Source organism: Neofelis nebulosa, chromosome 12 (assembly GCF_028018385.1).
Source record: "Neofelis nebulosa isolate mNeoNeb1 chromosome 12, mNeoNeb1.pri, whole genome shotgun sequence".
In the NCBI taxonomy this organism is placed as follows: Eukaryota; Metazoa; Chordata; class Mammalia; order Carnivora; family Felidae; genus Neofelis; species Neofelis nebulosa.
The window spans coordinates 31,504,889-31,527,416 of NC_080793.1; the positions used below are offsets into that span (position 1 = coordinate 31,504,889).

At 41.6% G+C, this 22,528-nt stretch overlaps 1 protein-coding gene across 5 annotated transcripts in view; it reads right to left on the bottom strand.

Moving 5' to 3' along the window:
- Window positions 1-22,528, bottom strand: part of PLPPR1 (phospholipid phosphatase related 1) — a 327,119-nt gene that overhangs the window by 40,157 nt on the left and 264,434 nt on the right. For all 5 annotated transcript variants that reach the window (XM_058694746.1, XM_058694744.1, XM_058694747.1 and 2 more), the window contains one exon: window positions 6,058-6,246. In XM_058694746.1, coding sequence (XP_058550729.1) covers window positions 6,058-6,246 — 189 coding nt within the window. The remainder of the gene's footprint in view (window positions 1-6,057; window positions 6,247-22,528) is intronic.

Genomic DNA, 22,528 nt, shown 5'->3' on the forward strand with positions numbered 1-22,528 from the left:
TGTCACACAAGTCACCCCAGCGGGATCTTGCCTTTTTTCTACTCCAGTGAAAACAGGAAATGGATTTAAGGAGGAATAAACAACAGAAACTCTATGCAGTTCTGTGAAACACCTGACCAGGCACAGAGTATAAAACCAAACTCCAGAAAGAAAGGTGAGATTTGGGGATTGGGAATCTGACTTGTGGAGCTTTCCAATCAGAATGCTTTTTTTTTTTTTTTTTAAGCTTTCATGGAATATTAGATCTAGAAAGATCTCAGAGATCACTAGCCTAACCCCTTCTTTTATTTACAGATGAGAAATCCAACCCATAGAGGGAACATGATGTACCAGAGGCCACACAATTATTGGAGGCAAAGCCATGACTGGGATTCTTGCCTCTCCTGACATATGAAACCTGAGATAGGAGGACTCTGCAGTGTGAAGGGAATGAAGGATGTGCACTCAGAAGCAGGGGCTGTGCTGCGTTTGACACTTGGGATCTTGATCCCAGTGGCCCAACAAAGGCTGCTCTCGGACAAGCCATACCTCCCTAGAATGGGACAGAAGAAATTAACACAGTTCCTTCCTCCCAGAAAAATTTCCTGAACATCAGAAGAGCTCTGTTTTCTAAGAATAGAAACCTTAGAGGACCTTTTTTTCAGGTCTTAGGGGAACACCCAGCACTGTCAGCAGGGTTCCGAGGCCACAGGGCTCTCTGCCATTAACCTGTCAACTGTAATCAGTTTTGGCTCCTAGCAGTGACCCTCATTTGGGAGGAAAATAAAAGTGGAACCAAATGGGTGGCTATCTGTCCAGTAACATACAGAACTAGCTGGAACTTCAGCAAATTAATTTGGCTAAGTCTCAAGGTTCTCAACTCAAAAATGAAGGGAATTTGAACCACACCCTTTCTCTATGTTCTTTGGGATGTCTCTTTTCTATTTCACTGGGATGCTGGGAGGATAATTAGGCAAGGACTACAGAATATAATAAATTAAAAGATGTCATTCTTGCCAAAATGAACAAATCAGGAGACTATAGATGCTGGAGAGGATGTGGAGAAACGGGAACCCTCTTGCACTGTTGGTGTGAATGCAAATTGGTGCAGCCGCTCTGGAAAACAGTGTGGAGGTTCCTCAAAAAATTAAAAATAGACCTACCCTATGACAGAGCAATAGCACTGCTAGGAATTTACCCAAGGGATACAGGAGTACTGATGCATAGGGGCACTTGTACCCCAATGTTTATAGCAGCACTCTCAACAATAGCCAAATTGTGGAAAGAGCCTAAATGGCCATCAACTGATGAATGGATAAAGAAATTGTGGTTTATATACACAATGGAATACTATGTGGCAATGAGAAAGAATGAAATATGGCCTTTTGTAGCAACGTGGATGGAACTGGAAAGTGTGATGCTAAATGAAATAAGCCATACAGAGAAAGACAGATACCATATGGTTTCACTCTTATGTGGATCCTGAGAAACTTAACAGAAACCCATGGGGGAAGGGAAGGAAAAAAAAAAAGAGGTTACAGTGGGAGAGAGCCAAAGCATAAGAGACTCTTAAAAACTGAGAACAAACTGAGGGTTGATGGGGGGTGGGAGGAAGGGGAGGGTGGGTGATGGGTATTGAGGAGGGCACCTTTTGGGATGAGCACTGGGTGTTGTATGGAAACCAATTTGACAATAAATTTCATATATTAAAAAAAAAGATGTCATTCTTATAATCATCATTTATGGAATATTCCTCAGCTTGTATCTTAGGGACCTGCTAGCATTACTGGTCACATTTTTCACCCAGAGAAGCAAAGAAATGGAAAGTGTTCCATACTTGAGAGCTAGAATAGAGCTGTAGGTTAGGTTCTTAGTCCTTAGCTCACTGTTTATTTACCATACCCCTTGACTTTGTCATTTGGGGAAAAGGAACAGTTTCTGCTGAAAACCTTAAAATCAAAGAGGTATCATTTTTGCCCAGAGAGAGGAGAGAGTTCTCCACAAAGTTCTGTTTTCCTATTTTTGTTTTTCGTTTTTGTTTTTGGCCATGTGTGTTTTTGTTCATTAGAGTTGCCATTTTGAAGTCTTATTAAAAATTGGCCTTTTCATAGTTTTTGCCAGAAGAACGGGAGTATATAATGTTTTAAAAATGTATCTTTTGATTTGAAAATACTATACATTCATGTAGAATTTGGAAAGCAACATATAAAAGTATAAAAGAGAAGAAAAAAATTAACTGTACCATTAGCACTCATAGATAATAACTGTACATTTTTAGTTTAGTTTATTTAGTAGTTTAGTTCTTACTAGTCTTTTTATATATAACTTTGGGATTATACTTGCAACAAACACACAAGGTATCTTCTTGGAGTCATTAAATGTTCAGACCCACAGACAACCACATGCTACATTTGGCATTGGTCTACTTGGAAGGAACCATAGCTCGCCAGCAGGGAAACATCACGTGCTCCTTTCCAGCACGTGTCCTCACAGTGGTCCAGCAGCGCAGTATAGCTCAGGTGCAAGAGATCATAGACATATCAGCGGATGAAGGAGCCACTGTGGCTTAAAAGCCTCATGCCCTGTAGGAGTCAGCATATGGTGCGGCAACTCCACAGACATAGCTTCCAAGGTCCCAGAGTCATTGCGCTTAGAAGTCATAGCATGGCACCTCCTTGGGTAATTATAGTTCTCTGAGTCCAGATGCAATTCACCAATCAGGGGTTAATTTGGCCTAGCAACACAGTTGATACATACCACCTTTTTCCTTTTTCTAGGGAAATAGACCCAGAAAATTAAGATATGGTCAGATTCTCTTGTGAAAGTGAGAAAGATTTTATACGCAATAGTATATACAATTTTTTTAGCCCTTAAAAAAAAATCTTAACATTAAATCAAAAACATGTTTCATTGGTACTAAAGGTGTTTCAAAAACACGACTGCCTCACAATGTATTTATACAAGCCCCTAGTACTGTGTATTTAGCTAGTTCCAAGTTTTTCACGGAAACTATTGCCTAAATGAACATCCCCAAAACACAAATCCTTGTATTTGTATAAAACTGATCATTTCCTTAACATAAATTCAGGGAATGGAATTACTGGCTGAGTCTGAAGTTTATCAACTCTTAATACATCTTTGACGAGCTACTCTTTAAAAAGAAAATAGCAGTCTACACTTCAACTAGAACTGTATGAAAGTATCTACATCTTCAGCAACATGGCTCCCTGTCTTTAAAACATTTGGAAAATTTATGGGGGAAAATGCTGTACTTGTAAAAACTACTTTTCTTTGGATAATTGACGAGTTTAGAAATGTTTACATGCACAGTCATTGTTTTGTTAATTGTCTATTCTTCCCCTTTCCCATTTTTATTTTGGGAAGCTCATTTTCTTAAGTATTAAGGATATTTACATTTGAGTCCTATATGCTGTAAACTTTTTGCAGTCTTTACTTTCTCTTTTGTTAGAAATGCTCATTTCTAGGTAGACAAATCTATCAATCTTTTTCTATATGCTTGCATCAATATTTGAAAGTGAGATTGTTTTTGCTATTGGGGGTGCTTTTGTGGGTGTCCATGCACACTTTCTAAGTGTTTAAAATCCATATTTTCTTGCTTTGTAATGTGCACTAAGAAGCTTTTTGTTTATTTTTAGGGCCTGGAACATTTTATAGAATTATGACTTTTCCATTCCTTGAAAGTTTGAAGGAATTTATACTACAGCTATGTGTCCTCAGTATATTTTGTGAGATAAATTTTAGACATGTTTAAAAAGTTTATTCTATCTTTATTCACTATTCGGATTTTCTACATCTTTTTAGGGCATTGTTAGTAAATTACCTTTTCATAAAATATTACCAATTTTATTGAGGTGCAAGCACTTACTGGCACAGAATTGTAAATACAATTCAAAAAAAATACCATATAGACTTCTATAGGTTTATGTATTTTTCCTTATATGTATGGTGTTTTAACTTTTTTTTTTCTTTTTACTCCTGCCTTTCTTATATTAGACTATCTAGGGGGTTGCATATTCTACTTTTCTAAGAATTAGCTCTTGATCTTATTTATTATTCTATTGTTTTCTGATTCACTAATTTTTTTGACCATAATTTTTTTTTCAACTTTTTTTTTTTTATTTATTTATTTTTGGGACAGAGAGAGACAGAGCATGAACGGGGGAGGGGCAGAGAGAGAGGGAGACACAGAATCGGAAACAGGCTCCAGGCTCTGAGCCATCAGCCCAGAGCCCGACGCGGGGCTCGAACTCACGGACCGTGAGATCGTGACCTGGCTGAAGTCGGATGCTTAACCGACTGCGCCACCCAGGCGCCCCATGACCATAATTTTTAATAATAATCTGTCTCCCTTGCTTTACTTAGTTTTTTTTTTTTTTTATGACAAAAACTGTAATTCCAAGAAGTCATTACAGGAGAGCCTAGGCAATGGTGTATCCTGGGACTAGGGAGAAGAGAGGAGAATAAGTTAAGTCAATGGATCACTTAGCGTCATGTCTGAATACACAAGAACATGATATGCTTCTGAGACAGAAAGAAACCAGGATGTGATTCTAGATGAAGCTGCGGTTCCAGGGTTTCCAAGTGGAATCTCATTCCCTTTATGTAGAGGAAGTTGCTCTGTGATCCTGAAGATGATGAAGAACAGTTTCCAGCCACGCTCTTTGCTCCCCTACGTCTAAACACTTAGTACATGCTAGGCACTGTGCCGAGTCATTTGTACGAACCATCTCATTCAAGTCTCATGACAACTCTATGAAATAGGGAGTCATATTATCCCTATGTTTTACGGTGGGGGGTGGGGTGGGGTGGCCAATAGAGTGACTCGCCCAAAGTCACATAGACAGGATGTGAATCCAGCTGTGTCAGACTGCAGAGCTTGCGTTTTTAACCACTCTGATACACCACAATTTTATTACCCCTGACCTTAATTGCAACAGCATGGTCTTATCATTTAAGGGAGGGTTTGCTGAGCCTAGGATCAATGATCAAAACGAACTTAAAGTCTATGACTCATTATACCCATATTATTTCTTCTCAAAATCCCATCCATTTCTCACCTTAAAGCAAGCAGATCACTTGCATAGAAAACAATACTTGAACTGAACGTCTGAGCGGTCAGTATATTTCTCAGCATGCCAGTCAATATTACCAAAAGAAAGGGGAAGGGAGAGAGTTGGGGGAGGCAGCTATTAGAAGAGAAAGGGGGGGGGAATGATAACCGAGATTACATCCCAAAGAATCTGACCGTGTAGCATGTTCAGACATGCTACACAAAGTCATTTAAAACACAAAGTCATTTTAAAAATTGAAATTAAAATGTCTAAGGATTCAATCAATTTACCAGATGATACAGGTCTGTGAATTTTATACTTTTGAAATGGTTTCCCTTGAGCATAGTATGGCCATTTTTTTTTTTTTTTTGCCCCCTCATGCGAGAGAAGAATGAAATAGAAGGAGGGTAAAGTTGCAACTGAATTGAATGTGATATAATGTGAACGTGGCCAGAGCCACCAAGAATGAATGACAGCAAACTTCAGGTCAGGTGATTTGTCTCTGGAAGTTCAGTCAGACCAGCAGGAGACACAGGGCCAGGGGATTCCATTCCACTCTGGTCCGATTCTTTCCATCAGTGCCAGCATCTACATTCAAGACCTCTCCTGAATAGACCCAATTCGCTGCATATTTTTTCAAGAGCACAGTAGCTGTTCTTAACATGTTAGCCAATCATGCCTGTCAATTTATGCCATTCACACATACTTTAAAAATGTGTGTGTGTGTGTGTATGTATATATACATACATATACATATATATATGTATAATTCAGATACCAAAAAGCAAAAGCCACCTACAAAAGACGAGCCCCATGTCCATGAGATTTTTATGCAGAACTCCATTCACTGTTTTGGCTGAAACAGGACACCCCCGTTCCCCGCACCCCCCTCCTCCCCCGTTAGACTGCTGGTGAATGCCCAGGAAGGGAGGAAAGAGTAGAAAAGGCAGACAGGAAATGTTATTTAGTATCTGACGGTAAAAAAGGAAGTCGATTCTGTACTTACAATAGCAGTCGGAGTGGCAGCCAGCACACAATAGAGCACCAGAGGGGTGATGAAGCTTTCTTCCTCTGTCCCCGGGTAAGGCTTCATTAAGTCTCCGTCCTGACAGAAGAATCCTTGGATATGCACCTGAAAAGTGTCAGTGCATTCGAAGTAGTAGGCAAGCAGCACTGTCCCAGCCATGATGACAAGCTGAAAATACAGCATGGCCACACAGAGACATTAGCAGGTCTTCGGAGCCGCGTTTGCCCCTCAGAGCACACTCCCTCCATCACCCCAGCAGCTTTCCTCTGTTGGTATTGGCGAGTGTGTGCGTGCCTGGCTCAGCGTGCTCTGGGCTCAGGGAGGGTGTGCTTGCTTGTCTGCCTTGTAACATCTGTTCTAGAAACCTCCCAGAAAATAATTAACGGCTCCCATCTGAAAGGCAGACCACAGCAAGGCTTATAGAGAGACCCAGCTTCTGCTGCCACCCTCTCAGAGGAAGCACGGGAGCCAAGGTAATATTTCCATTCAGGACAGAGGGGAAAAGTCAAAGGGCAGCGGCATAAGAATTGGCAAGATGTAGATGTGAGAGCTGTTCGTGAGAAAGCTCATGAAATAGTAGAGATAAACTTGCCTTATTATAAAATGTTAGAGGCAGGTAAATCATGAATGAATAAACCAATGCACAGGAAAGCTAAAACCTGGAAAGGTTGAGGCAGGTTTTCAGAACCACACCCTTCATTATTGGCAGGGAGGAACACAGTACAGGCGGCCTGTATCAGTCACGGCTGTTACCTTTTCCAAAAAGGTTTTACGTTTATTCCAAAATGCTTTCCCCCAGTAAGTCCAGGACTTTCCTGATAACATCTTATTATAGACACAGATCGTTCCTAAGGTTTAGACATAAAAAGGGACATAATTATCCTTTAATTCTGACTCACGAATGTCCCAGACACTCACTGAGGTTTAGATGTAGCCTTTCGTAGGTATGAGAGGTCGAGCGAATATAGAAATGTCGACATTCATTGTCGCTTTCATATTTGGAAACACCAAAGTACCAGGATAAGATGGTTATAGATAGAAAACAGATTTTTGAGGTTATGAGACTACAGAAAATTAAGCTGAAAGGGTTCTTGGAGATATTCCCGTCTCAAACCTTTATATTTCATAGATGAGAAGGCTGAATGGGGAACTGACCACTGCTGAATTATCCAACAAGTAAGCTAAACATGTACTTAGGTTGAGAATCAGCAAAGTAGGGAGACTAAAATGGAGAAAAAAATATCTTAAAGTGTTGTTTTTTAAAAAAAGTATCAAAATAATCATTATGGAATAAAATCAGAACTTGGGAGGACATGTTTGTACATCGTTTATGGCTTAAAATTGTTTTTACTTGGAAGTACCTATGGGTCAATGAGGGAGAAGGAAAGGTTTAGGAAATCTAAAGTTCTAAAGCTGGAATCTTTTTTTTTTTTAATATATGAAATTTATTGTCAAATTAGTTTCCATACAACACTCAGTGCTCATCCCAAAAGATGCCCTCTTCAATGCCCATCACCTACCCTCCCCTCCCTCCCACCCCCCATCAACCCTCAGTTTGTTCTCAGTTTTTAAGAATCTCTTATTAAAGCTGGAATCTTTAAATCTAAAGCTGGAATAGCCCTGGAATGACTAACCTAAGGTCATGATAGCTAGTTTGTATAAGTCTGGGACTAGAAACCCACATTTTCTGATCCTCAGAGGAAAAAAAATACCTGTATTATGGCATCAAAATTTTGTTCTACACAAAAGCCTGGAGAGTTATGGGGCGGAGAACAGGCTCGACTCTAACGGCAGTCTTACCTATTTCATATCCATTTCTTTAGCCACAACATAGCAGAGAAGCCTTACACTCTGCCCACTCTCTGAAACCAGGCACAGCCTCTACTTCCGGGAAATTATTTCTGCAGTTTCTCCTTCTTGTAGCTGAAAGCATTCAGAAACTCCTATCCATTCTGCTATAAAGGTCGTTTACCTTTTGGCCTCATCCATTGCCACCTTCCTTTACCTTCAGGTAGGTCGTAGATCATACCTTCCGTTTGTTGTCCTTCATACACGACTTCTCTCTGGTTGTATATGAATGATATTTTACCACCTGGCATTTTCTGTCCCTCTTCCCCAGAGGACCTGCTGTCACAACTTCTGACCATCTAGTAATCTCTGGACACTCCTGTGTGTTTCTCTGCACCTGAAGTTATTTCTTGGCACCACATGTAAATCACCAGTGCTCAGGCCAGCCATCTCTGCTGTTTCAGCACTTTGTTTCTTTTCTCTTTAGCCACAGAGAGATTTGGATTAGTATGTTTCCCGTAAGAGTGAGAGAGAGGTACTCCAAAGCTGCCCTTGCTAACAGGTGTTCCTGTTGGCTGCTAGTTTATGAAGTCAAGGCCATGAAGTTTCTCTTTTGTGCTTCACTGGTCAACTGAGATGACCTGATGGGAAGGAACCTAGCCAGCTGACCTGAATGTTCTGGAGCTGAGAAAACACTATGATTGCAACAGTGTTGGGACTTTACCTCCAGGGCTACCCGTGCCTCCTGCACAGGCCTGATCTGGGATTTCTTTGTATATCCTCCATGTGGCTGGAAACATATTTCTGTCTTTTGGCTTCATCAGCCCTTGGGGAATAACTGCTTGGAGAACAGGCAGGATCTATGGGAGCTTTTGGATAAAACAAAACGCAAAAATGGCAGCTAGCCCCCTCTATTGAGGACAAGTGTCCTATTTTACTGGGTGCCTTTGTGCTACCACCTCCATTTGAAAAAGGTCAAGATGAAAGGGAAGTAAACAAAAGCAAAAACATACGTAGGTAAAACGACTCATTAGAAAAACGTAGAATAGAAACTTTTAGAACATAGACTGTCCTAACTTCAAATACATCAAAATCAACAATAATGACAACAACAAAAAAGCTAAGGTCAATATGCCCAAATTTGAAATCTATAGAACAAACCTTGAATAACTGCCTGGCCAATTGAATCCTGGAAGCAACATTCAGAGAGAACTGAATTAATGCACCAATCAGTTAACTGCAGGGCATAAAGTAAAGAACAGAGAACCTGGGAGGCTCAGGGGAGTAGAGGTAGGTGGGAACTTTGGAGCCTCCTGGACAGAACGGACCTATCAGCATAAGTCTGTTTACTCTGATCCGACTCCCTGACCAGCCAGAAACCCCTGCTTGTCATTTTCAAGTAATCCCCAGACTCCCTGGAGAGTCCCCAGTTATGCCAGTTAGAGATGCACAGAAGCAAAAACAGAACAATTCGGATCTTGATTTCTAGGTTTCCTTTCTATTGAACATTCTCTCATGACCACATATTAAAAAGAAGCTTTGCATTTACTGCAGGAACAGAAATGCCGTGCTGGTTCTGCTTCCGTGAACAGAGAGGTCCGCCTTGCAGCTCTGATGACGGTGCACAATTAGCCATCAGCATCCTCCCTCTTCCTCTCTGTCCTGGGCCGTGATTCATCGCTGTCTAGGTTTGTGTCACCGGTGCCAGCTGGCACGCTCACCATCTCCGTTGCCTTCTCCAGCCCCATTTAGGGATGCATGGAGGGAGGCCATAATGTTGGTGTCACATGAGCAGATGGCGAGGCTGTGCTGGACCCAAGTGCTGGTGGAGGGCTGATGATATCGGTGTGAAAGGCGCAATTATGGCTGTGGGGGGAAGGAGTTCATGTACCAGGGGTTTTCCTCAGCTTCAGTTCCCAAGAATGACAATCCGATATTCGAAAACGCATCAAATCCTGACCCATCCGCAAGGATTCAGAAGGCAGAAGACAGCAATATCTGAAATTCTGCCTCTCAGGGTTGAGAGACCTGTGTTTCTATCCTCTGCTGATTAGAGAAAAGTGATTATCGGAAAGAATGGTAATGGGGAAGGTCACAAGGCTGGGGGCAAAGGCTGAGATGACAGTACATTTTCCTTTGGTCTGTCAAGTCTGGGGCAATTGTGGACCACTAGTTTACATGACCTGATACAGGCCGCAAGAGTGGGGGAACATGGGGTGCCTGGGTGGCTCAGTCAGTGTCTGACTTCGGCTCAGGTCATGATCTCGCGGTTCACAGGTTCAAGCCTTGCACTGGGCTCTGTGCTGACAGTGTGGAGCCTGCCTGGGATTGTCTCTCTTTGCTTTTCTCTCTGCCCCACCTCAAAATAAATAAATAAACTTAAAAAAAAGCAGTGGGGGATCAGGTAATGATGGTATGACTCATGAGAGTGAGTGAATGTGAGTGTGTCTGTTGTGCAGGAGCATGTAGGCAGACATGTGAGGTTGGACAATGAGAGGGCTGGTATCTGGTCTAGAGTGTTTGGGCATATCTGAAACTGGGGAAGCCTAGTCTAGGTGACCAACCATCTCAGTTTGCCCAGGATTGAGGGGTCTCAGGGTGCATGGGACCTTTCAGTACTAAAACCAAGATAGTCCTAAACTAACTGAGGTGCTAGGTCACTCCACCACAGGCAACAAATGTTTCCCTCTCCAAAGAGGTTTTTCATTCTGGTTTTGCCAGGACCTATCAAGACTATTGCAAAATAATCAGTCAACCCACAACTGTTTGTGGGAGCCGCCCCTATGTTCAGTCCCGAACTAAGTGCTGTGAAGGTGCAGAATTCTCAGACATGCTCTCTAACGTCAAGGAGTTTGTGATCCAGCTGGGGAGCGCTCACCAACACAGGAAACAGACAATGGTCTATAGATCTGTAGGAGGGGGTCAGCTAATCCCAAGGTGGGGTTTGCACAGGCTGCCTGTGCCTGGTGAGCTGGTAGGGAGGGAGTTGGCGGAGGAGTAGGTAAAGGGCTGAGGCCTGGAGAAAAGAGCGCAAGGGGATGGACAGGGCAGCATGGTGTCTGTTTAGGGGATTGGTTTTGACTAAGCCCCATGGACATATGTGCAATTCTAAAGAGAGAGGGGATAAAGGAAACTCAGCAGAAGGAACACTGCATCAGAGCTTAGATGATAAGATTTGGCAGGGTTGCGATGCAGAAGCAATGTCTTAGGACCCCAGGAAAGAGTACACTTTAAGGACTCACATGTTTTTCATATTAAGAGAGAGCAAGCCAGGCACAGGTGTCACTAGCGGCACACAAGGGCTGGGGTGGGAAACCCGCAGGTGGCGTGAATGGAAGTGGGACCTGAGGTAGTACGCTGGAGGGGAAACGTGACAAAACCGGTCTTGAGCCCATGTGAGACCTCTTGGGCACCTCTACACGTAGGTGTGATCCTTTGAGAGGGGATGGAAGTTCCCCACAAATAACAGAGGCAAGAGCCAAGAAGGAAGGGGAGGAGATGGTGATGGGAAGGGTGATGACATATATGATGCATGTGTCCCAGGAACGGCTCTAAGAACATCACATAAATTAACTCTTCTTCTGCCCAGCCACCCCGTGTGGTAGGCATGTTATTATATTTCCATCTTGCAGGTGAGGAAACAGAGGCACAGAGAGATTGCGTGAATTGTATAAGGTCACACAACTCACAGGGGCGAACCCAGGATGATGACTGTAAATATGATGCATCTTTCCACACAACCTTAAGCGGCCAGGGGAAAATGAGGTCACGAGTTTAAGGTGGCATGACATCAAGGGGTAAACTATGTGCTACACACTTGAGTCCTTTCTTCAAAGGCTTCCTAGTGTCAGTTTCCTCATCTGCAGGAAAGTTAATAATAACTAACTCATAAATATGCAATGGGACACGTTTATGTATTCTCAGTTTGTTCCAAAAAGGAGTTTCATCAACCTCCATCAAATGAAGTGTGCAAGCCTCAGTGAGAAGGTGGAACAGAAGAAAGGAAGTAGACAGGAATTTCAGAGACAGGAATTTCATCCTTGAGTATAAGTTGCCTAACAGCACAATAAGGAAATGCTGGTCTGTTACACATTTCACAGTATCTGTAAGATAAAAGCCAGCCAATGTTTAAAGGAAATAGAATCTTTCTGATGTAGTAACTGGGCTGGAATTCGTCCTGGGTTCTCATAAAGGGTGTGTTGTGATAAACAGTGATTCAATGTTGAGGATGATGGCGCTGTTTTTTTTTTTTTTTTTTAACGTTTATCTATTTTTGAGAAAGAGAGAGAGAGGGAGGGAGAGGAGCAGGGGAGGGGCAGAGAGAGAGAGGCAGACACAGACACCAAAGCAGGCTCCAGGCTCTGAGCGGTCAGCACAGAGCCCAACGTGGGGCTCAAACCCACGAACTGTGAGATCCTGACCTGAGCCGAAGTCCAACGCTTAATTGACTGAGCCACCCAGGCGCCCCAGTGCTGTTTGTTTTTAATATGGGACCCCACATCAAGTCTTAGCATAGGCTGATGACGTAGCATCGAAGCAAAATGCACAAAAACAATATTGTGGGGTAGAATGGAGGTGGTGGGTATTATGACTCAGTCTAGGTAGAACTTGAGAGACACAGCACAATGAAAGGCTAAGAGCGTGGGCCAGGTTTCCTGGGTTGGAAACTCACTCTGCTGCTTACTAAGCATGGGACTTAAGGGGCGCCTGGGTGGCTCAGTCGGTTAAGCGTCCAACTTCGGCTCAGGTCATGATCTCACGGCTCGTGAGTTCAAGCCCCGTGTCGGGCTCTGTGCTGACAGCTCAGAGCCTGGAGCCTGTTTCAGATTCTGTGTCTCCCTCTCTCTCTCTGACCCTCCCCCGTTCATCCTCTGTCTCTCTCTGTCTCAAAAGTAAATAAACGTTAAAAAAAATTAAAAAAAAAAAAACAAAAAACTAAGCATGGGACTTAAATTCTTGTGCTTCAGTTTCTCCATTTGTAAAATGGGGCTAATAATACTTTAGCATGAGAACTATACAGTAAGTATTCAGGGAAGTGTCTGACTTGGCAGAAGGCACAGACTATATTCTTCAAGCACTCCTTCCTAGGTATTGCTTCTCTCAGGTTTAAAAAAATTTTTTTTCTAGTTTATTTTTTGAGAGAGAGAGAAAGAGATGGGGTGAGCAAGGGAGGGGCAGAGAAAGAGGGAGAGAGAGAGAATCCCAAGCAGGCTCCACAGTGTCAATGCAGAGCCTGATGCAGGGCTCAAACTCATGAACCAAAGATCATGACTTGAGCCCAAATCAAGAGTTGGAGGCTTCACCAACTGAGCCACCCAGGTGCCCCTCTCTTAGGTTTTGAAAAACTATTGGGTAGCAGTGAATTGGATACTATTTTCTAGTAAGTAACCTCCTAGTGAAGTACAGAGCTGTGTCTTTTTGTTTTTGTTTTTGTTTTTACTGATTTAATTGTTTAAATTGTTTACTAATTTAATTTAATTGTTAAGTAATATTTAAATGTTATTATTAGATTAGCAGAAGAAGTCTTTAATCAGGCTCATCTCTGTAGGACAAATCTCTTAACTTCTCCACGTCCCAGTTCTTGTCGGAAAAAATATTGAGTTACTTTTCAAGGCTATAATGAGAACTGAGGATATTATACATAAATATCAACAACAGTACTTTGGCACATAGTAGATGCTTAATAAGTGGTATTCCTAGTTGTTATCTTCATTTAGTATTATTGAATCTTAATATGTCCCCTTACTATGGTGGTTTTCCAGACTACAGGTCTCAAACCATTAATGGACTATGAAATAAATGTACACAATTTTGGAGTTCAATTAGAATTCTTTTAGTGAAAAAGAACAGAATTCAGAGAACTGTGAATATAGTTCAGAACTCATAGTTCTGAACTCTGAGTTCAAAACTCAGAATATATCAGAGTTTCACACACAGTAAGAGCAAATGTTTTTATGTGAAACTAGTGTATAACATATAGGCAGAGGAAGTATGTATAATACAGTGTGAAATGTGTTTCTTACTATGGATTGTAGTAAAAAAATCCTTCAATAAAACATGATTTTATTAGATACTTGTCTGATAGTGTACAAGTTCCTTTCATTATAGTGATTAAGACACATAGGTTCAAACCCCAAATCCACTAATTACTACTGTAGGACTTTGAACCAATTATATAACTCGTCTATGCCTTAGTTTCCTCACATGAGAAATGAGTTCTCATTGGAATGGTATAAGAACTATATGACTTAGTATAGCAAAACCACTTAGCAGGTACTCAATAACTATTAGCTGCTATTTTATTAAGACACCAGTAGAATATAATTTTTTTTTTCTGTGTGAGCAAATAATACCACATGCCCTCAAGTATGTAAGAGAATATAGTCATTCCATTAGCCAGGACTGAATAACCAGCTAGTTTTTCCATCTACAAAATGATGCTTCTTGATGAGCATCATAGTTCCACAATAATGAATTTTCAAGAATCATGTAACTGTTCTTAATTTTGCTATTTACAAACAATCTTATCTCTCAAGATATGAAGACATAAAAATAAAATATTAAACTGTCAATTAATTCTCCTTTGTCAGTATATCTGATCCTTATTTGCCCTTTATAGTTTTATATTTTCTGAAAGAATTTTTTAAAAATTTATTTTATTGTGGTAAGAATAAAAGATGAGATTTACACCCCCCCAACAAATATTTAAGTGTGCTCTGTGGTGTTAGTGACCATAGGTGCAAGGTGCAGCAGACATCTTGAGCTTACTCATCTTACTTAACTGAAACTTTATTCCTTTTGATTAGAAATTCTCTATTCCCCCTCACATCTGTGTCTTTTAATTAACAGGCAATTAAGCTGTGCTTAAGAATGACATCCTCTTGTGAAACCTGGACAGTCACAATGGACCAGTGTGTGTATGAGAATCCATGGCCTTCATTTAAAAAAAACTTTTTTTAACGTTTATTTATTTCTGAGACAGAGAGAGAGACAGAGCATGAGCAGGGGAGGGGCAGAGAGAGAGGGAGACACAGAATCTGAAATAGGCTCCAGGCTCTGAGCTGTCTGCACAGTTTGGGGCTCGAACTCACGGACCGCAAGATCATGACCTGAGCTGAAGTCAGACGCTTAACCAACTGAGCCACCCAGGTGCCCTAGATCCCCTCTTCTTTAAAGAGAACAGGTACATCCACAGGTGAGGACATGTGGATGAAATGGGACTGTTTAGTCAATCAACTAATATTTATCGAGTGCCTACAACATGCAGACACTGAGGGTATTCACCTGCTAACAAAACTGAATAGCAAATAACAAGTCTGTTAACAAAGCAGACATGATCTTTAAACATGTGGGGTTTTCTGTGGGGGAGACAGATATCATAAAAGCAATCCCAAATAAATGATAATGAGGGCTCATTTGAGTAAACACATGACAAGCTATATAACTTGAAATGCATTATCTTACATGATATTCATGCTTCCCTGTGAGATAATGAGTTGCTCTCATTTAAAGAAGAGAAACTTTATCCAAGCTCACAGACCTAGTGAATGGCAGAGCCAGGGTTTGAACCCCTGGTGCCATTTAACCACTCTTTCACACTTCAAACCTGCAGTTAGCATAATGAAATAAGGTTTGTAAAATTCTCAGCATAATGCCTAGCATGTGGTAAGTGCTCAGTTCTTTCTCTTGTTCTTTGGATGCTATTTGGTTGTTCTTTTCTTTCCTTTTTTCTTTTGTGAAAGTTTTTTTTTTGTGAAAGTTTTTATTTAAATTCCAGTTAGTTAATAGTGTAATATTAGTTTCAGGTGTATAGTATAGTGATTCACTTCGTACAATAGGCTTGTTTTTTTCAATGCTTTTTTGCATGGCTTTGGGGTAAGAGTAGGGATTGACTGAGGGCCCCCCCACACAACCACACCCTACTTTCTTAGTATTTAAAATCACTACTTTCTCTTGCCTCTGACCATTCTTTCCCTGACTCCTTTAAATTTCCCTTTTCTTGTGCCTGGTTTGTAAATGGCAGTGCTCTCCTAGGATCTATCCTTGCCCCTCTTTTCATTTCCTTTCCATGTTCTCTTCTTGGAAGATCTCATCTCTTTCTATGGATTCTACTCTTTTTTTCAAAAAAATTATTTATTTATTTTTGAGATAGAGATAGAGAGCATGAGCAGGGAGGAACAGAGAGAGAGGGAGACACACAATCCGAAGCAGGCTCCAGGCTCTGAGCTGTCAGCACAGAGCCCGATGCGGGACTCAAACCCACAAACCACCAAGATCATGACCTGAGCTGAAGTCAGACACTTAACTGACTGAGCCACCCAGGCTCCCCTCTATGGGTTCTACTCTTATACAGATTCCATTGACTCTTCTATCACCACTGTTGGCCGTGCACGCTCCACTGACCACCAACCTCGTGCTCCACTGATAGTCCAAATACCACAAGCCTGAAATGAATTCGGCATTTCTCCTCCCCTCAACCTGTCACTTCTTCTTGGAGTTCCCAGTCCTGGTGAATCCAACCAACCTCTTCTCAGTCACCCATGTTCGAATCTTCAATGTCATCTCAGACACGTCCTTCTTCCTCCAGATTTCTCACTCCGCCCCATGCCATACTTGGTCAGGTGCCAGGTCTGTCTTACCTCAGTGCTCTTCCTATTTATCTCATTTTTGTTCTGCCAGCCGCCATGTTATTATATAGGCCCCCATATTCTACCATCTACACTTTTGAAACCTTGTTGCCTTTGAGATCTCAACCCCTTCATGCCGTCCCCGCCGCTGCTGCGAAAGAGTTATGGTCCTAAGACACAGGTGTGATTATGTCTTTTACTCCTCCCAAATCTTCAGTGACAGCTGTTTCAGGTAAACTAAGCAATATTCTCTCTACTGAACACATTGGGCTCTGTCCTACCTGTGTCTTGATAATGGAGAGAAGAAGCCTGTCATCTGAACAGAGAATAAGCCAGTAAACCTCATCAGGTATCACTCCTCAGTTAGCAGACAGTATACAGGTCTACCTCTGAGTCTGGGCTGCTACACTTTCCTACTGGGCTACTTCTTAAAGAACAAATGCAAATACCACATTCTTGTCTTTCTTTTCCATTTCTTTTTTTTAAGTTTATTTATTTATTTTGAGAAAGAGATAAGGAGAGCGAGTGGGGGAGAAAGAGAGGGAGAGAGAGAATCCTAAGCGGGCTCCACACTGTCAGCACGTAGCCCGATGTGGGGCTCAAAGCCATGAACTGTGAGATCATGACCTGAGCTGAAACCAAGAGTCATACGCTTAACCAACTGAGCCACCCAGGTGCCCGCCCCCCTTTTTTCCATTTCTATCCTCCAGCAGCATGTTGATTATTTATTGTTGAATAATATGAAGAAATGTAAAGTGTATGGTAATATTTCAGGTAGATTTACAGCTACACTAAGGAAAGGATAATTATTGAATCTAAGTTAAGCTAAATTGGGCCACAGGATTTTCTCTTTGATCTTCTACCATTAGGGATTAAAAATTTTTTTTTTAATGTTTATTTATTTTTGAGAGAGAGAGAAGGACAGAGTGTGAATGGGGGAGGGGCAGAGAGAGAGGGAGACACAGAATCTGAAGCAGGCTCCAGGCTCTGAGTTCTGAGCTGTTAGCCCAGGGCCTGACACGGGGCTTGAACTCATGAACTGTGAGATCATGACCTGAACTGAAGTGGGACACTTAACTGACTGAGGGACCCAGGCACCTACCATTAGGGATTTTTAAAAGTCCAATGATGTGGATGAATACATATAAAGCATATTATAGCTACACAAAACTGGCAAGCACAGCTAATATCAGAGAAAGCAGGATAAAAATTCAAAATGATTTTGACAATTGAGAATATTCCTTAGTGTTAAATGTAAAGGCCTCCAGCAAGGCCTTTCTATTCAGTGACTTCAGGGGCTAGTAGAGCAGAAGGCCTAGGATTCTGGCCTGAGAAGTTCATGAGGCTTGCCCTGTATTGGCCCTGCTCTTCCCAGCACTGCCTCAGGCCTCTGAGGTGGGGAAGGTCAAAGCTCCACTGATGTTAAATGTGTGGGAAAGTGACAGTGATGAGTGATGAGTCAAGAGAAGCCTCTGAGAAGACAGTCCTGGATGACTCTGATGTGCATTTTATTATTACCTACTTATTAGAAGTAGTAAGAGAGGTGGATGGAAAGAATGCATAATTGATCCCTATTGTTTAAAACTCTGCAGTCCTTCTACTTCCTTTGTTAAAATCAACTAAGTTGATTTGGGTGCTAATTTCAGGTTTCTCAGCAGAAGCATTATAAGTCAACAGGCAGCTACAGAATACCAACTACATGCCAAAACCCCTCCACCAGTTGGTAGGAATGTAGAGGGGAAGGGGCTCTTCATTTTTCCAGGATATGAGCAATTGGCCAAATGATAGGTGTTTAACACCGATTAGTTGTTATAAGTGGATGACGGATGGATGGAAGGAAGGACAGAAGGGTAAATGTGTGGAAGGATGGCAGGGTGGGTGGATGGATGCTATGATGATATCAAGAAGAGAATATTAACCGTGAGGCACACGTGGTGAGAGAGTGAAGGATTGTGTCAGCAGTGACATCTGAGCTGGTTACGTGACATAATACAAGTTTATGGCCTTTGCAGCTTAAAGACCAAGATGCAGTACTAAATGCACCATTTGCTACCTGTGTGGCTTCAGGTTATATACAAAATCTCTTTGAATCTCTGTTTCCTCATACGTTAAATGGATGTGATAATATATATAAGACATTTAATTGTGAAAAGTGATCTATGTAAAAAGTACTGTTTTTAGCTCATGGCTTATGGTACTTGCTGATAAAGAGGAGTTCTTTGCCTTCCTCAGCCTCCCCATAACGTAATAAATAGCAGAACCTTTCTGGAAAACTTAATATAAAAAGAGTTACATGAAATCAACTGACCAATCAGAAGCTCAACAGAATTTAGGCTGTGACCCAGGATATTGATATGCAGGGGGCCCATTGCCCTGTAGAAGCAGGGTAGGCAAACAAAGTCCTGGTCTGCTTAGTTCTCAAAGGTGACACGGAGGATTGGAGAAAGGGGACAGAAACTGTGCTCAACCTCTGCTCAGTTGAGTGCCAACGGGAGGTGGCGCTGGAAGCCATTTCTAAGGGAAGTTAAATGTGTCCTTGGTCAGGATGTTCCTTATTTATTCATTCATTCATTCATTCATTCATTCATTCAAGACAGAGTGAGAGTAGGGGAGAAGGACAGAGGAAGAGAGAGAGAGAATCTCAAGCAGGCTCCACCCTCAGCACAGAGCCCTATGTTGGGCTCGATCCCACAACCCTGGGATCATGATCTGAGCTGAAATCAAGAGTCAGATGCTCAACCGACTGAGCCACCCGGGCACCCCAGGATGTTCCACATTTAGCCATCATATTCTAATGATACAAAGGAGGATTGAAAAGGAAGGGGGCCATAATTCGGAGATGAAGACCCAACTTTTGGTCTTCGTTCTGTCACTGATTGACTCTGTATCCTGGGATGCATGATTCTAGCTTTTCTGATCCTCAGACCTGCATTAGGAAAAATACCCTTAATGGGAATGAGATAACATGAGAAATGGGGTTAAATGAGAAGACTTGGAAAAACTCTTTGCAGATGGTAAAGTACTATCCAATATTTAAATCACCTTATAATATCATACAAGTTATATAAATATGTATAATAAGCGAATAAACTAACAAAAATAAATCAGGCCAGTATAAGAGATAAACATCCAAAACTAGGCTTAGGAGATACAAATGCTCGTATTACTGAGCTTTCCTTTCATTTATGAACATATTTAGGTCCACAGCCCAGTTGTGCTTTATGCCAAAGGATGTGGCTTTAAGCCTGAGAGAGGTAGAACCAAGATCAATCCTCACTCTTTTTCCTCTTCATTTTATTTGAGTGGGCAGAATTCTGAGCTGGTCCCCAAGACTTCTGCCCCCGAGTGTTCATGCACAGTATGATCCTTCTCTTTGGTGTGAGCAAGACCTATGAATATAATGGAATGCCTCTTCTTTGATTATGTTATATTATGTGGTAAAGGTGTAGGAATTATAATGATGTAATTAAGGTCCTTAATGAGTTAACTTTAAGTTAATGGAAAAGAATATTGTGCTGGGCAGAGGTGACCTATTAATCACTTGATACCTTTAAACGAAGTTAAGAGATCTGAAGCAGTAGAGACACTCTCTGTTGGCCTTGGAGAAGCAAATTGCCATATTTGTGGAGAGGGCCACATGGCCAGGAATGGGTGGGCTGACTCTAGGGCTGAGGCTCTCAGTCTTACAGGAACTGAACTCTGCCAACAGCTTGTGAGCTTGGCAGAAGACGCTAGGACTCAAATGACATCACAGTCCTGGCTGACCCCTTGACTTCCACCTAATACTGAGCAGAAGACCCAACTAACTCACAGACTCCTGACCCACAGAAAGTGTGAGATAACAAGTTTGTGTGGTTTTAAGTGGCTATGTTTGTGGCAGTTTGTTATGTAGCATATAAAACTAAAATAAGGGGAGAAGTTCTCCACGAATCAATGTGAACAGGTTGGCCCCATAGGGGCTGCTCTAGCAGAGCAGCATAACTGCATATTTTATGCTTTTGCTGACTCTTCTTTCATAAGCTCCAGAACCTAGAGTTGGCTTTCTTCTGCTAAGGCAGAAGTTCCTGAGCTTCTCAACATCAAGATCCTCTAATTATTTTCCTCCTATAGTCCCTAAAATTGAAGCATCCCATTTAATTAACAAATTATATGTATTTACTTTGGAATAGTTAAGTTCTTTCTTTTTTTTTTGAAATTTTTATTTAGTTTTGAGAAATAAAACAGCAAGCACACATGTGCATGTGCGGGCTGGGGAGGGGAAGACAGAGAAGGGAACAGAGGATCTGAAGCAGGCTCTGTGCTAACAACAGAGAGCCCAATACAGGGCTCAAACTCACAAATCATGAGATCATGGCCTGAGCCAAAGTCAGATGCTTAACTGACTGAGCCACCAAGGTGCCCCAGTTAATTTTATTTCTAATTTTAATTAAATAATTGCTCTTGAATTAAATATAAATACAGAAGATTCTGACTGGCATGAGATGAACAAAGTAACCAAACTAACTTGTGATTTTTATCCCGGATCAAAGAAAACAGGTATTTTGGTTATTCCTTTCAGGCCTAACAAGGATAAATGTATATTTTACTTCTATTCAAGCTTTCTGAAAGAAAGAAAATAGCTCACTGACCCTAGGAGTTGACATCATTCGAGATGTTCACCCAGACCATGATTGCCCCTCTTTGGGAATTACACATTTACACCCACACTCATGCTTCTACTGCAAGACTAATCCACTGGCTGGAGATGACTTGATTAAGGGGAGACACCTGGCCAAAACGCAGGCCCACGAGCTTCTTTCCAAGAATTTGAAGAGTCACAGACTCTGTGTGTCTTTACTGGCCACTTGAACTCAGGACATAAAGATCTAGGAGCTATAGACAAATAGGTCCTAGATGTGGCCATCTGAACCAAGGAAAACCGTGAAAGTTAATGGACAGATATATACAGAGAAGAATGAAGTGAAAAGTCAAGGGACCGTAAGACCTGGAGAGAAGGAGTAATTCTGGTTTTGATGGTTTTTCAGTTCCTTGTTTTAGTTTATGCCGAGGCCAGTCTATGCCTTCTGAGCTTCACAGAGGTCATTTTTATCCTTCTTAAAAAATCCCCTTTGGAATTAAAAGCAAAAATGAACTACTGGGACCTTATGAAGATAAAAAGCTTCTGCACAGCAAAGGAAACAACCAACAAAACTAAAAGGCAACCAACGGAATGGGAAAAGATATTTGCAAATGACATATCGGACAAAGGGCTAGTATCCAAAATCTATGAAGAGCTCACCAAACTCCACACCCGAAAAACAAATAACCCAGTGAAGAAATGGGCAGAAAACATGAATAGACACTTCTCTAAAGAAGACATCCGGATGGCCAACAGGCACATGAAAAGATGCTCAACGTCCCTCCTTATCAGGGAAATACAAATCAAAACCACACTGAGATATCACCTCACGCCAGTCAGAGTGGCCAAAATGAACAAATCAGGAGACTATAGATGCTGGAGAGGATGTGGAGAAACAGGAACCCTCTTGCACTGTTGGTGGGAATGCAAATTGGTGCAGCCACTCTGGAAAGCAGTGTGGAGGTTCCTCAGAAAATTAAAAATAGACCTACCCTATGACCCAGCAATAGCACTGCTAGGAATTTACCCAAGGGATACAGGAGTACTGATGCATAGGGGCACTTGTACCCCAATGTTTATAGCAGCACCCTCAACAATAGCCAAATTATGGAAAGAACCTAAATGGCCATCAACTGATGAATGGATAAAGAAATTGTGGTTTATATACACAATGGAGTACTACGTGGCAATGAGAAAGAATGAAATATGGCCCTTTGTAGCAACGTGGATGGAACTGGAGAGTGTGATGCTAAGTGAAATAAGCCATACAGAGAAAGACAGATACCATATGGTTTCACTCTTATGTGGATCCTGAGAAACTTAACAGAATCCCATGGGGGAGGGGAAGGAAAAAAAAAAAAAGAGGTTAGAGTGGAAGAGAGCCAAAGCATAAGAGACTCTTAAAAACTGAGAACAA